The sequence below is a fragment of the Microtus pennsylvanicus genome, chromosome 14 (genome assembly GCF_037038515.1).
Source record: "Microtus pennsylvanicus isolate mMicPen1 chromosome 14, mMicPen1.hap1, whole genome shotgun sequence".
Lineage (NCBI taxonomy): Eukaryota > Metazoa > Chordata > Mammalia > Rodentia > Cricetidae > Microtus > Microtus pennsylvanicus.
This window is the reverse complement of record NC_134592.1, coordinates 13,886,007-13,902,481: the sequence shown is the minus strand read 5'-3', so window position 1 is coordinate 13,902,481 and position 16,475 is coordinate 13,886,007. Positions and strand designations below refer to the sequence as shown.

The window sequence follows — 16,475 nt, the reverse complement described above, 5'->3', positions numbered from 1 at the left end:
ATCCCACCTTGATTAACTCAATTAAGACAATCTGCCAGAGACTTGTCTCCCAGGTAATTCTAGATTCTGCCAAAATGGCAGTTTTCACTAACTGCTACAGCTCCTTTCTACAGAGGTAAACATAAGGATCAAGCTGTGTGCATGTGTCTGCTTCCATGTCGATTAAGTTACAGAAGCTCAAAACTGTTTACTCTTCAACCAAGACAACTTACAAAGCACAAACAGCATCGTTGTCAGAAACCTCCAAAAAAATATCTTCAAAACAATAGGGTACTCTCAAATATTTAAAGTATACTGCTGAATTCTCTAAGAATCCTTCAACGTGCCCTGAGAGATGTCTAGGTCAAAATACCAAGGCACACACTGATGGTGTCCTTTCCACTGAAGGTAAATGTCCCCAGTGTTTACCCCAGGGAACAGGAAGGGCTAACTGACTTAGTCTGGGTGACTACTGCTGTGAGGAAACATCAGACCAAAAGCAACTCGGGGAAGGGTTTATTTTGCTTACATGTCTGTATCACAATTCATTGTGAAAGGAAGTCAGGACAGGAATCTGGAGGCAGGAGCTGATGCAGAGGCCACTGGCCTGACCCTCTGGCTTGTTCTGTCGGCTGTTTCATACAGCCCAGGACTACCAGCACTCAGGGTGGCACCTCCCACAATGGGTTGGACCCTCCCCCATCGATCACTAAGAAAATGCCTTACAGGCTTGTCTATTTACAGCTCAATCTTATTTCTGGAGACATTTTTTTCAGTTGAGGTTCCCTTCTCTCAGGTAAGTATAGCTGTGTCAAGCTGACATAAAACTAGCCAGCACACTCACCCACACAACACCATCACTGAAGGTGGCAGCAGCCCATCTGGGGCTCTCTGGAGAAACAAGGGCAGACGGACACTTGTGGCTGCTGGTAACTAACTGCACTGAAAGCCAAGCCACTGAGAAGCACAAACAAACCTGTCTAAGACCACAAGGTCAGTCGCAGTCTCAGCATTACTCTTAAGAATCTTCTCCAGTTTCTGAATCTTTTCTTCTAATTCCTCCGGATCACATTTTCCATTTAAAATTGAAGCTGTTAGTCCCAAAATTCGAGGGCATGATGGACAACTTTCACAGAGCTGGCATAATGAAAGATACAGAAAGTAAGGACTTCCTCATGTCAGACCACAGCAAGAGACACTGCCACATCCAAACACAGGAACACTGGCAGCTATTAAAATCCACTTCTGTGGAAACAGCAGCATAATACTATAAATTATTGCATTTTTGTTTGTATGTTTAAAGATTTATTTTTCAAAAGGGCATATTTGGATACTCTAAAAAAATCAATATTACAATGTTAAAAACATTACAGATTATAGATTAATGAAATTAGTTTTAAGATTTATTCATCTGTATACTAGAATCAAGTTCCCAATACTGGCAACTAATATCACTGTTCTTTGATTTTTTTTTTTTAAACAGTATATAGGGCTGGAGAAATGGCTCAGCAATTAAGAGCATTGATTGCTCTTTCAGAGGGCCCAGGTTCAATTTCCAGCACTCATACATTGGCTCACAACCATCTGTAATTCCAGTTTCAAAAATACCCAACAGCCTCTTCTGGCCTCTGAGCATACCATACACAAATGTGGTACACAGACATAAGTGCAGGCAAACTCATATACATATAAAATAAAAATCTTAAAAATTTAAAACTATAATGCTCGATAGCTTAATAAACTCAATAATTTGATCATGAACTGTTGAAGTTGATAAATTCTAAAAACTTACCTTCATAATTTCTCGATAGGGGTGGTCTAGAATTGCAAGATGACACTCATCAAACACCAAAAGGTTAATGTCTGACAGTGACAAGTAACCATTTTTCAAAACATTCAAGGCGACATAGCAAGTCATAATGAGAACCTAAAATAAAACTGACATCAGTACACAAATGCCATTAACTTGCCTGGTTATCCCTCTACCAGAGACCACAAAGTCAGTATATGGAAGTGAAGATTATTAAATTCATGGGTCAAAATTAAAGCAAAAAATTTTACATATGTAGAACATACATACAAACACTGGAACCAAGATGTATACAATGAAAATATGGGAAAAGATTATGAGGAAAAGTCCTTAGAAAGGGAGACCACATCCTCATGGTAAGTTACTAAATCGACATCAGGCTTCCCCAACCATAATTAAAAGACAAGACCTGTCAACCTAGTCAAATCACAAAAGAATTGCACTGAGCTGACAGGGTTTTCTGAAAGATTATATATTCTTTGTACAGCCTATTGTTCTGTGGACAGGCTTTATAATTGGCTTCATTTCAATGTGAGGCATACTAGTGATTAGTAGGCTGTTGAATATTACAAAGCAGTCCTCAACAGTGTGCACCTCCTAGCACCACACATAAGAAGCCCTTAGCATACACTAGCTACATGGAAACACAAAGGCAGAGGTCTCAACCAAGAAACTTCCAGTTTCAAAAGTGCCTAACTCAAAAGTACATTTTCTTCAAGTTCAAAATCGGTTACAGGTATTTGTGTTTTTCAAGCAAGTAAATAACGGCAGCTGTCTCTTTTCTACCCTCTGAATGACACGCACTCAGTAATTTATTGTTCATACTGGCTTCAGATGAACCTTACAGGAAGAGAACGCAAAGGTACTGGGAAAGTGTCGTTTTCTAACTACCTCAGATAGTGAAGGTTAATGCTAATCAAATCAAATCAAATCAAGAACTGGTAGGATCTATCCCGTGAAACGCCCTGCAGGTCTCACCTGGTGCTTAGTAAACTCTTGGCTCCATCTCTCTTTTGTCCAAGATGCATTGACTTCTAGGTTTGAATACTCCCCAACCTTGAGATCTGAGTGGGTTCTGACAGCTGAGACTTGTTGAGCAACCTGGTTTGCTGGTCACAAAGATAACATGTAAACATGAACAATGTGCCCAACTGGTTTTCTGAACAGTTACAAAATTATCAAGTTATACCTAGCCACCAATTTTTTAAATGGCTAATTTAAAAATCATGGTTCCTAGATCACCCTCTAAAATCAGAGGATGGGCCCTGTCTCTTCCTGCAGACATCCTCATACCCCATTCACAGTTGATTTCCTTCATCCTAAGACCTAAGTTCTTTTCAGGCTGAAGGGCACCAACTTCACATCCATCCCTCCTGCTAGCTTCAATGAAACCAGATCAACTCACCAAGAAGTATTGTTCAAATCACACAATTATTCTGAGATTGTCTTTAAAAAAACAAAAAGGGAGGTCATTTTGGGTTCACAGGTTGTGCTTTCACTTTGATATTCCCACATATATGAACATCAGACACTTAGTTTTTCTCAGCAGCTTTAAAGAAGATCCAAGTTTCTAAAAGTGCTGCAGCAACCTGCTTTATGAAGATACCAAGAATGAAAGCAATTTTCACAGCTTAGCCGGCTAAGAGCCCCAGAGCAAGTCTCATTAAGAGAAATGCAGAGTCTGAAAAATCAGAGAAATTCTACAGAGAAATAAAATGGTATTTTGGCTAGCAGGACTTCAGTAAGCTCATTACTTGTCAAACTCTCTTTCAAAAATTTAATTTAATACCCACAGAGATAGTCTGTTAAAACATGAAGTCTCATCCAATTTTGTTCTCACATTTGGTAAAAGATGTTTGATTACCAGAGTTGACGAGGAACACGGTCCTTTTTGCATGTGGGTTGAGGTCGCCCCTGATCTGATGGGCCAGCTCTTTGGTGAGCAGGACCGCGATGAACGTCTTCCCTGAGCCGGTATTCAAGCAGACAATGGTGTTATGGTCCAGAGCCGCTTCCAGCAGCTCAACCTGAAACATGGGAAAAGATCATACACTTCTTAACTAGGCACCACATTTAAGAATTGGCTTTTGTTTTAAATGAGAAATTTCTCTGTTTTCTAAAATCTAAATCTGCAGACAACTTTACAAAAAGAAAACAATGTCTTCCTATTTACTCAAGAATTACAGGGAAGTAAAATAGCTGTTAGACACTGCTGTGCTGCTATAAACATACATTAATATGGCACTAACAATTACATTTAAGAATTATTTCTGCACATGTTAGTTTTCTAGAACAACACATATAACCGAACCTACACTAGGTATGTTTCTACAGCTCAGGGCTGAACACTTTCAAAACAATCTCCATTCCTATCCAGCTCATTAGGATTGATACATCCAAATGGATATGAAGGAACAGTGTGAATTGGGGGGAATGGGGAAGGACTTGCAAACAGAACCAACACAACAAATCAATTACCCAGCAGATGTTAGAACAGAAAAGAACAATTAAGAACAAAAATGTTTTAAACAAGAAAATTAATCAGAAGAGGGAGGCTTGAAAGGGTAAATGAGTTTTATAAGTTGTGTCAAATCTGTACTAATTTATTTTACTTTAGTGAAAAATGCTCCAGTATTAGTCATTTCATTAGTACCTGGTATTTTCTTGGAGTATAAATGTTATCATGAATTGCTTCTTGTTGCCATGGCAGTCCAAAGAAAGGACCCATTGGTGAGGAAGCAGGGGTCATGAGCTGCAGGCCTGCCATGCTGAGGGGCTGCAAAGCAGGGCTTTTCATTCATCCAGTGTTTCTTTCATTGCATTTTGTTCTAGCACAGCTTACTATAAAAGGGAAAAAGAATACCATTACACAACCATGCAGGGTTAAAACAAAAGAAAGCACAGGAACAAGAGAGACATCAGACTACCACTCCTGAGAGTCTTTCCAGTTCTTCCTGTGGTTGGTTTGGTCTCTCTTGAGATCTAAGAGGATGGTTTTAAAAGTCAAGCAGTCTATACACAACCTAGCAATCCTATACCTAGAAGTTTGTCTAAAGAATAAACCAGGCAACTGCACAAATATAAACACATCAATTTGTACTGCTACATTACTAGAAAATAAGAACTAGCCTTTAAACTAGTAGAAAACCATAGTAACTTTAGCTATCTAAAGGTATTAAAGACTCCATCGCTATTTATTGGCAAAGAGCAAAGCCCAGAATAAACCCTTAAAAGACAACATGTACCATATGATGCCTTGTTAAACATATACATGCATGTAAGCATGTAAATATACACATTATATTGTGAAGTACAAACATATAAAAACATCTCTTTGTAAGTTCTCTAACATTATGTTGACAAAATAATGAGTCAACCTACAGGCAGGCACTAAAGATGCAAACACCTGACCTGGTTACATTGTTTTCTTAAAAGGGGTGTTGTGCTTAACTGTCGATCTACACCTGCATAGCTAAAACTATCCTTAGACATTTATATTTAAAATTATACATACCCCTGATACATTAAACGCATGACATTCTCTTCCTTGTCATCTAAGCAATCTCCCATTTCCATATACTCTTTTCCAGAAGTAATTTTCACTATGTAAGCCAGCAAAATAAAAGCTGATCTTTTAAAAATCATATGTGTTTATGTCTGTGCCAGTGTGTGCAACTGTAGCAGCCACAGGCCAACACTTGATGTCATCCTCCAGCACACTCATTTTTTTGAGACAGGGACTCTTGCTGAAACGGGAACTCACCATCAGCTACACTGGTGTTATAAAGCACTGTCATCTGAGCATAATGGCCACCATTCTCACCAGAACAGCTGTGACTACTTGTGATTTCCCCAAAGCAGATCTTACTGAGTGCTGGCCTTCCCTCATAGAAGGAGCAGGTGAGGAGGGTCAGTGGATACTTCCAGCTGTACACCCCTACACCTCCTGCCATCTGCATAGAATCCTGCTCTAATTATGCATGGCCTCGTGGTCTCAGGAGGTCTAGAGTGGAAAATTAACAGAAGAGGAGACCCCATCTATGTAGCTATAAGAAGCTACCATCCATGCTGAGGTGGGAATTTCCAGTGGTGTGTCTGCTTTGCAGTCACTCACTCTCCTCTAAATGACCTCTCACCGATGCTCTGTAAATAAACACAATAAACTCACAGGTTTCCCCCAAGTTGGGCTTTGGTGAAGTTCTATTTTGGTTTGTCACTGGAGCACTGGAATGAAGGGATAGAAATCTCAAACTAGTTGGCATAGTCTGCAGGATCATAATAACTGGCTGGTCACCAATACCTCAGGATCTGTCCATCTCTACCTGTAACTACCACATACACACAACCCATCCTACTACCAGTTCAGATTATAGATAATCATGGTGCCTGGCTTTTCACACAGGTGCTTGGGATCAAAAGAACCAGCTCCTCATGTTCCCACTGCACTAACCATCCCCAGGCCAATCTTCCTAAAAGTTTCAACCAGAACAGAAGTCAAGGATGACAAGACTCTAAGGGAAAGCCTATCACTAGCTCCCCTCGATGAGCAGAAATTACTGATCCTGCACTTGGAACATTTACCCCTCTTATGCTCTTACCCCTACTCTACTAATTGCAGTAGTGTTCACTATTACTCTGACACCAGAAAAGAATCCAGCTCTTTAGTTTTCTGAAAACCAAACATTTTACTTCCCAGTCTCTTTCATGAGCTACAACACTGCACTCATGTTGCAGAAATCAAGATGGCATAATTCAGTACACAGCCTATTCAAGGTACTGTTGTAAGGAAGCAGCACAGGCACTGAGGATCTTGGAAAGACAGCTTGTCCACACACCAATAAACATTACTATTCTTAATATGCTTTTCAAAGGAAGGACACATGAAAGGGCTGAGAGAGTACTTTTGGAGAAACTATCAGGCAATTACCACCCCCCCACACATACCACCACCACCACCCCGCACACACACATCACCACCACCCAGCACACACACATCACCACCACGATCATCATCATTATTGGATCAAAGAAACCATATTCCTCATGGGAGATAACTCACTTTCTACTGGAATCAAAGTCTAACATCCATTCCCTGTACCCCACGTGACACACATAGTTCCCAATTCCACAGCACACAGGACTCAAGAACCTCGCATGGAAATCAAGTTCACCTAGCTTCTTAAGATCAAGAGGCCACCCTGAAGGCCTACCAACTAAGGCAGCACTTTCCTGGGCCTGCTACCACTCCATGATAGCTGCTTCCCAATCACAGCTGATCTAGGAACCTTGCCCTTAAGCCTGGCCCCACACTTTTTCACTCAGCACATCAAGGCACTGTGGAAAGTTTCAACAAAACTAAGTCCTAAGGAATAGGAATCTAAGAGGAAGGAGAAAAGACAGCAACAATGAAACAGTCAACAGTCTTTTTTCACTTCCAAATACTTTACACATGAGACCAGCAGCTCCCCCGTCTAGAACACTTCTCAGATAAACAACTTTAATAACAATTAATCTAGAAAAATGATCCACAAAGCAAGTAAGTGTGCTCCCACTTTTTAAAGCAGAAGGAAACTATTCTTCAAAACTCAGTATCATAAAATACAAAAGAAACTATGAAAATACGCCACAGCAGACTACTGAAAGAGACAGACAACAAAACATATTAACTGATCTAGGGAAGATCTGACAGCTTTTCACGACGAAACCGGCTATACTAAAAGAATGTGACAGAACACACACAGTGAACTGACTGTCACAGTCAGCTAGTCTACACGTTCACAGCTCCTATGTCCTGGTGTGGTGAGAACACTAAGAAACCACACTGAGCAGGTTCAACTATACAATGCAAACAGTATTACCAACTGTAGCCCACTGGCTATTAGAGCTCTAGAACTTACTCCCCGTAACTGAAATGTTAATGCCCTTCAATCAGCATTTCCTCAATTCTCCCACCCTTTACACTTGTCACCTATGCTCTCACCTTGTCAGAGAACTCTGTTTACTAGACCCACAGAAGAGGGCCTGAAGTATTTGTCTTTCTAAGCCTGGTTTGTTGCACTTAGTGTAATGGTCTCTCTGTATAGTTAGGTTATCACAACTGTCAACATTTCCTTCTTTATCATGATCAATTACTATTCTGGGGGTGGGGGGACGTCTGTGTATCCAATCTTGTTGACAGACACTTAGGCTGCTCCCATATTTTAGCTCCTGTGAATATACTACAATAAACATACCAAACAGACATCTGCATTTAAGAATAAGTTTTATTTTTAATCACATTAATAAAGGAATTACGTAAAAAATATTAATGAAGAGGTCTTTTACACTACAGAAAACAACAGTGTTAAAAGACCCTGAAGGTGGTAACTTGACTACATGTATGTCAGAGGACAGCCATATTCTTAGGAAGGACTCACTAAAGCACTTGTGGACAAAGCATCATGTCTGGAAATTAGTCTCAAGCAGTCACTAAGCAGAAGCCATACAGATACAGACAAACTAACAAAGCAAGTAACTAAATGGGTAAAACATGTATTTGTTATCCTATTCCAATTCTCGCAACAGCAGTTCTTTATTTTCTGAGTAATATTCCTAGTGTCTTTGGGGGGGGGGGGTTGTGTATGGGTGTGAGTGTGTGCTCCCATCTGCTGACAGACGCAAGCACAGTTTTAGTACTGTGATTGTTGTGAACAATGATGCAGCAAACATTTAAGTTAAAGTTTTTCTATCAGATATCTGACTTCACAAGGGATAGTGCTGGGTCCTTTTTGAAAAATTATATTGTAATATAATACAAGTAAGCACTTCGTTTCTGTCAGAGACAACAGGTAACTCTGGGACTATCACTCACTAGCCACTTTGTACTTTTTTCCCAAATAAGAGACTGCCTAGCACTGTGTATTCTTAAACATCTGCTCATCAAAGTTGTCAAGGCTGGGTTTCAGACTTTCTTTCTGCCAGTCACCTAACCCTCAGCCCATGGCACATGCCTCTCTTTGGGCTAGGAAATGGTTCATGCTAATCCAATGACAAAAGGTTTGGGCCTTTCAGTCAGTGACTGAAAAGCAACTCTTCCCCTCAAACATGGTACAAGAAACACTAGCCCTGTGTGCTGCTGAAATCATCTGACAGCCTTAAAAAGATGTACTTCCAACAGCAACAACAAAGAAACTTGGTCCTTGGTAGCATCAATGAGCAGCTCAATCAATCAACCTCAAAGCCCAACATAAAAACATCTCTGCCAAAAACATAAGCCAATAAATTCCCTTACTATTCAAGTTAACGTTGAGTTGAATTTTATGCAACTCTGAACTAATGATAGTGTAAATCACCATTACTGCTTCTACTATAAAAGATCTAGAAAGAAAGAAAAAGAGAAAAGAATAGAAATAAAGGTGGGAGAGAAGAAAAAAGGAAAGTCAGGAACAAACCAAAAAGAAAGCCATCAGACTAGAAACCTCAGGTCCCAGGCCTGTGGCCAGATCACAAGCTAAGATCTTCATACAGTACAATATTCAGAATCCAGCACAACTCAGTGAGAGACCAGGAAACCTCCATCTAAACGCTTCCATGACTTCTAAAAGGTTAGCCATTCTCTCCTTATTTATCCTTATGAATATGGTTTAAACTTTCTGCAATCAGTAAATCTTCTTGAAACTGCTAATAGTCATAAACTAAAGTATTCTTCTAAAACTTTAAGGCACTTTTTATTCTTAGCTTTGAAATCTCTACTATTGCTTTAAAATAATTGATTAGACTGACTTTGAGTGCAGGAGCTGTATGTTTCTTTCTGTCCCACTGTCCTAAACCACAGCTGGGACACAATGAACAAACTAAGCAACTCTGTAGAAAACCAAGTCAGCTGAGTAGCACAAGCAGCTTTTTTCTCTGATTTGTAGAACACAACCATTTTACATACACGCACAGACACAGCCTCTCCTTCACTCTGTTCTTCCTGGAACATTGGCTCCCTCAGAACAAGATATGGGTTCCATTTTTCTGTATATATTAAATCTGCTGTTCTCATGTTTCATATGTGTGTATGTATGTGTATAGAAATGAGCCAGATTCATGAATGGTCACACAACAATGTAAAGGACACAATCATGGGCAAGTCAATGTATTTTTATTGGTTTGGAAATAAATAAACTGCTACCATCCCTGATGGTGGAGGATAGGATTTTACAAGGAGATGGAAGATTAAAATTGAACCCTTCCAATTATATTTTCCATAAGGTCATAATATTTAAATTAATTTTTATTCATTTTATGTACAGTGGCTGGCCACAGTAAAACACTTTCTATTTAAGGAAAGCAAGCCCAAGATTAAAACATCAATAGGTAACTTAATCATAATAACCTATAATTTTGCCAATTTTTACTTTCTTTAGCATGTTTTAGTCGAGTTTTTAAAAAACTTAGCCGTAAGTGAAAGGCTGAGAATCTGATGGTATATAAGAGTTCAAGTCTCATGGATAAATCACATTAACTTCTTTGGAAGAACCAAAAGATTAACTACAAGTGACTATTTTCAATTACAGGTTTTAAATTTTTTGTCAAATAATCTACCCGTGTGACACTGGAAAGCTGTATGCCAACACTGGTAGGTTATACACTTAACAGTATTTAGTGAGACTGGGGTATAATGCAGGGCAGGGCACTTACCTAATACAAAGCAAGGCTTTGATTCAATACCCAACACCACAAGAACAAAAGCCAAACGAACATAAGGAACAACATAATAAAACACAAAAATAAGCCCTTGTCCTCTTTCCACAGACAACAACCCAGCTTTACCGTTTTAATGTCTGCGACCTCTGTGTTGCTGCTGTCTGAACTGCATTCTGACATTGTGAGAGTTTATTGGAAAACCACAGCATGCCCAAGCTTCTGCTCTAAAACAAAGGTAGAAACAGTCAAGAATAAGATTCCTGTAAATGGAGGACACACACCAGAGTCCCACTCAGATGAGGAGCTGAATAACAGGCCATTAGTTTGTATCAACTTTTAAACAAAAGACATTTGGGATATCTTATGTCAAAACTTCTTCTAAAACAAAGAATAGAGTGAGTGGCAACAAAGGCAAGCCTGACCTACTGAGAGAAAAACTACAGCCAAACTCCAGGAAAGATTTCAAAATATATGTGACTCAAACATTAAAGATTACGCTTTACATATTACAAAGAAACAAAAAAAAAATGATGCATTTACTTCCTAGGTTCCCATTTACAAAAAACAAATAAAGATCATCAGAAGAGGTACGTGGCTGAGAAATCAAAATAGCTCTAGTAAGTCTTTAGTGTGTGCATGAAATCCAACTCCAATTTAACAAGTGAAATTAAAAACAAGCTCTAAGGACGGTTAAATCTGTTCTATCCACTTTTCATCAAATTGGTTTATATATAAGACAATTCAAGACTAGAATTGACAATGCTAGGGTTGGGAAGAAATTTAAATCTGAAGATGCCTTTCCTAAATGATTATTATGATTCAAAAACAAAGGAAGCATGAGGAATTGATATGAAAACCTTAACACAATCAACAAACACTGATCTTAGTTATGACACTGGGCTTGAGCTCGCTAGCTTATACCGTCTACACTACCATCATGCAGGTAAACCCTCATTTTGTACACTTTTTTTTTTTTGCTAGCTAGCTGTTAATAAATCAGACTAGGGCGGCCTTAACACTACATTAATAGATATATATTTACCTCGAAATGCTGACTCTAAGTTCTTTCAGAGTTTCCAAGTCTGTATTTATGCATACCCTAGGTAACCTAAAAGCAATCAGAGACAGTATTTTAGAAGAGCAACTCATTAAAAAAAGGTTAAGAAATTAACTATTTAACAAATTAGCTACATTATATTTAATATCAGAATAAAATCCTTCATAAATTTGCTAAAAGACAAGAAAACAGTACACAACTGAAATATCTGCCTGTTAAAATCTGTATTACATTCTAATACAACTGTAAAAAAGAAGCAAGTTTGTTATGCAATCCAGTTAGATACAAGGGAAAGCTCTTGGCACAGCACAACAAACTTCTCTAATAAAATCTGCCTGTGAGCCTACTAAATGAACACTATGACAAACCTACAGTACCACAAGTCTTTCTACCTCCCAGCATATCTGTCTCCTAAGGTTACCTCATCCTTCACTGGATTTTTAGTCACATTATATATGCCCCCAAGTAAGATGCAAAAACCATGCATAGCAACATGGGTGGTAGGAACACAGTTCATGAACAAAGCTGTATGAACGACTTCTGAGACCCTGTGAGAAAACTCCAAGTAAACAAGAGTCTTCTAATCTCTGTAATCTCTGTTCCTCCATAATATGGGTTGTTCTTGGATGTGTTTTCATGCCTCTCCCAGGTACACAGGCTAGGAATGAGTTCATTTTAGATTATTCATTACAACTGGCTATTGCTATTTGTTTAGATGCCTCTATGGGAAAGAACATGTTTTGCTACCTGTGGCTTGACCTTGTGAACACCTTTCTCATGTCTATTCTTAACTCTCAGAGTATAAACTGTCTGATGTTCTGAATAAAGTTTGCTATCACATGAAAACAGTCCTCATTTATTGGCTCCATTCTCCCAGGTCCTACTGCCTCTAGAAGGTGGTAAATAATGTTTCAGACATGCCTGTTTCCAGCAATGCTCTAACCAAAAGTCAGCGAGTACAGGACTATGTTTCTCTAGTTACATCATCACTAGGCAATCTATATACACACAGAAAGCCCATCTGGCAAGTACAGGATAGTGACTTATGTTGATAATAAAAAGTTAAGTTGCTATCTAATTTTAATTGCTGATAATATATTACAAATCTCCAAAATCCTGTTTCATAAGTCTTTAAGATAAGTTCTAAATGATACTAGGTTTTAAAATAAACCAAAAACTCCCATTAGCAACCACCTCAGCAGTGGGCGCAGTTAGAGACAGACAGCTCTTCCATTCCTAGTTTATGAATTTTCAAGGTAAGCTAACAGAATCTCAGAGATTCTGTCACTACTAACTTTATAGATTTATGTCCCACTCATCCTACTCTTGAGCTCCTAATATACAACTTCCATAAAGCCCCTGGTAAGCAAGAGGGGCTCTCAGCATGAACATTACAGCATTGACATTCAGTCAAACTTATTAACCCTGAAAAGTTCCTGGCAACAGAGGTGCTATGGGGATCCAAACACCTACAGCAAGCTAGCCTAGACAACGGCACCAGCTCGGGAGCCCAAGTGACATCTTGAGATGATCACCTGGCATGGGGTAAAGAGAATTACACCTTAAAAAAAAATACTGAAATAAGAAGAAACCCCTTTTCCTTTGTTTTTCAGCATTCTCTTATCCTTCCCCTTCAGTGTGCAGAAACTCAAGCCTCTAGTTCCCTAACTACAGAAAGTTACCTCCAGAGCCTAAACGACATCTCTGAAATAGTACAAGGTAGAGAACAACTAGTTTCCTGGGAAGAGATAGGCCTAATTTGTCACCTGACTCCAAATTATAAAACTGACCTCTCATCATCAAGCCAGAATACTAGAAAGTTCATCTCTAAAGAAAGGTCTTCAACCTGTGGCCAGTCATTGACCGCAGGACCTAAAATAAAACAGATATCAGCTATACTGTGCCAGACATAAGACATACAGCAAGAAGCCAGAGTCTTGTTTTTCATAGTACGGCTTAGTATATATTTATATATAGTCTCTTCTTCCTTTTCTATTGGTCACATAGGTTCTGTTCTCAACTCCAACAGAAGTTTCCCACACACACACACACACAAAAAAAAAAAATGCTGTCTGCCTTGTAACAAACGAAGTTTGCTCATAGAAGTCGCCACTGCCCATGCCTTGCTTACAGATTCTGAGCTACCACAGCATCAGTTCTTAGGACTCCTTGCTTCTAGTTTCTGGGTTTGGGTTTATAGACACCACTTAAGTACATAAAGATCAAAGTTCTTCCTGTCTTCAGAGTTAGCCTTGATGCGCTCCAGTCTACTTTAATGTTGCTCAATAATGAAACTGTTTCCTTTTTCTTCTAGCTCTGTGCAGAGAATTTCTGTTCTGTTTCTCCAACATGGCTTTAAAACATTTTAAACACAGTCCAATTCTCAAGAACAATTCATGCCAAATAGTAAATTTCATTTCTTGGAATTTAAGGACTCAAGAAACCCTAAAACATGTTCCTCAACAGCACAGAGAGAGAAAGTTTAAAAATAAGATGGAACTACTAAAGTAGGCCAACACTTGCTCTATTAAAAAGGAACTCACACATCCAATGGTCAGTATTGGTTAAAACCCCTCCTAAATCCCTTCCTTCCTCTTCTAAGTTAGTCAGGACAATGTCTCAGCTCTCCTTGGAAGGCCCATTTCAAATAGGGGCTCTGGCCTCTTCACACTAATGGAGTCAGCCAGCAGGCACCATGAATATGAATGATGTAGAAAATAGTCTTTCTCTTTTTTTGGTATCCAAATCCGCAAGAGACACATCAGATAAGTCAAAGTGTATGCATATCAAGCCCCAATATCCCTCGAAAACTGTTTCCTGGCCCAAAAAGCAAGAACATGTATTAGGATGAAATAAGATCTTAAGCTTGGAACTATACTTCTTAACCTAAATTTTTAAAGAATTCTTAAACACTTAAAATATAATTAAGATTCCATACAGAAAATACAACCTTGTGTGCAGCATAAAGCACAAGGTTTTACATAGTATTTTCAGGCAGATTAATCTCAAGAAAACACAAACTCACAAAGGAGATAAATATATACCACCTTTAAACATGCCACTGTGACCCCAAGATTATTTTGAGCTCAAGGCATTAAGAAGCAACAGATTCAGGAAAAGGTCTCTCTTTCCCCTTTCTACCAAAAACTAAGGTATAAATCCCTCCAGTCTGTTCCAAAGGGAAGAACTCAAGTCCTATAACTAGCAGACAGAGATGGCCCCATTGATAGTCTGGACGATCAAACTTTACCAAACAACCGTTAGCTTTCACTAGTTCCTTCTAGATACTTCTAGACATCTTCTACAGTTTTCCAGCCCTAAAGGCCCAAGCCTCCGTTCCTGCTATTTCACACTTTATCACACTTAGCTATGACTGTATATAAATCAGGCTGGCCGGCTAGTGAGCTCTGGTGCGTTCTCTGTCTCTGCTCTCTTTAGCTTGGCACTTAGATGCAGGCACGGGCACACCCAGCTCTTCTGTGGTTGCTGGGGATCAAAACTCAGGTCCTCATGCAGGGCCAGTAAGGGTTCTTACCCAAGAGCCTGATCCCATTCAGTTTTTTATTTATTGCTTAGTTTTTTTCTTCTTTATTTTCATTTTATGTGTATTGTGTTTTGCTTGAATGTAGTCACTCCATCTTCACAGCAGGCACATTGACTGCCAATGATGTAGAAAGCAATCCTTTTATTTGGGGGCAAAGCATTCTTTGGAGTTTCACTTTGTGTGGGGGTGGGTGGGTGGGGTGGGGGTGGAGAGGTAGTGTGGGAGGGTGTGGGGGTGGATGTGTGTGAGAGAGAAAGAAACCAGGTGGCCCTAAACCAGGTGGCCCTAAAAATAATAGTATCAACACCATTTTTAAGATTTTCCCCCTAACACTCTGCTCTTTGTCAGATTATCTGAAGACTCCAACTACCAAATCTAAGAGAGTAGAAGTAAAGTTTCCTCCTCTCTATTCCCAACTACCCAATCATCATCAACATGATGATGAAAATCAGACAAATTAGGAAAATGGTACATAATAGGAAATAAAATTAAGCAGTTTTGTACCTACTAGTTCTCTAACAAAATCGGAAAGCTCCTGGTCAGTCCAGTGAGGGACCTTGTGGGCTGGGCTGGAGAGATAGCTCAGACGGCTCAGCACTGGCTGTTCTTCCAGAGGACCCAGGTTCAATTCCCAGCAACCACGTGGCAGCTCACAGTTGTTTGTAACTCCAGTTTCTGATGGCCTTTTCTGACCTCCATGGGCACTGCATGCATGTAATGCACAGACATACATGCACACAAAACACAGTACACATAAAATGAAAATAAAGAAAAAAGTAATAAATTAAAAACTAAATGGGGTCAGGGAGATGGCTCCTGGGTAAGAACCCTTGCTGGCCCTGCATGAGGACCTGAGTTCTGATCCCCAGCAACCACAGAAGAGCTGGATGTGGCCATGTCTACATGTAAGCACCAAGCTAAAGGCGGCAGAGACAGACAGCTCACCAGAACTCACTGGCCAACCAGCTTGTCAAGACAAGGTGTGCTCCTGAGCTCCTGGTTCACTGAGAGACCCTGTTTTAAAGGGACAAGGCAGAGAAGTGACAGAATAGGACACTGGACATCATCTTTTGGTGTCTGCACTTGCACACCCATGCCCACAGTCATACACACAGAAAAAGAAACAATAGCAATCAAATGGGTAAGTTTTAAAATTTTAAAATATAAGATAAAATAAAAAATAGGGAATACCCAAAATAACCACAGTATGTAAGATAAATACATAAAGGATGTATCAACTATTTTTAGTGACTCTATATTATAGTAAGACAAACCTCAAACTAAAAACTGAAATATTAAGGAGGAAAAAAAGTGGATGATGAGTGCCAGAATTCAAACACCACTCTCTTTAGACTGCTAAAAAGAGCACAGGACAGATGGTGACATTTCTACTTTTACTTGCCATAGCTGTAATT

General features: G+C 39.3%; 1 protein-coding gene across 7 annotated transcripts in view; it reads right to left on the bottom strand.

The window, feature by feature from the left end:
* The window catches only part of Dicer1 (dicer 1, ribonuclease III), a 69,221-nt gene that overhangs the window by 41,066 nt on the left and 11,680 nt on the right, over positions 1-16,475 (bottom strand). For 2 of the 7 annotated variants that reach the window (XR_012907761.1, XM_075948465.1), the window contains exons 2-8: positions 11,502-11,567; positions 10,586-10,683; positions 4,443-4,630; positions 3,654-3,816; positions 2,768-2,898; positions 1,772-1,906; positions 956-1,116 (exon numbers count right to left, since the gene is read on the bottom strand). Coding sequence is in view for 6 of the 7 variants with exons in the window: in XM_075948465.1 (XP_075804580.1) it covers positions 956-1,116; positions 1,772-1,906; positions 2,768-2,898; positions 3,654-3,816; positions 4,443-4,586 (734 nt within the window). In the remaining variant the exon portion in view is untranslated. Of the gene's footprint in view, positions 1-955; positions 1,117-1,771; positions 1,907-2,767; positions 2,899-3,653; positions 3,817-4,442; positions 4,631-10,585; positions 10,684-11,501; positions 11,568-16,475 lie in introns of those variants that run through there. The other 5 variants (XM_075948467.1, XM_075948468.1, XM_075948466.1 and 2 more) reach the window with 5 other exon arrangements.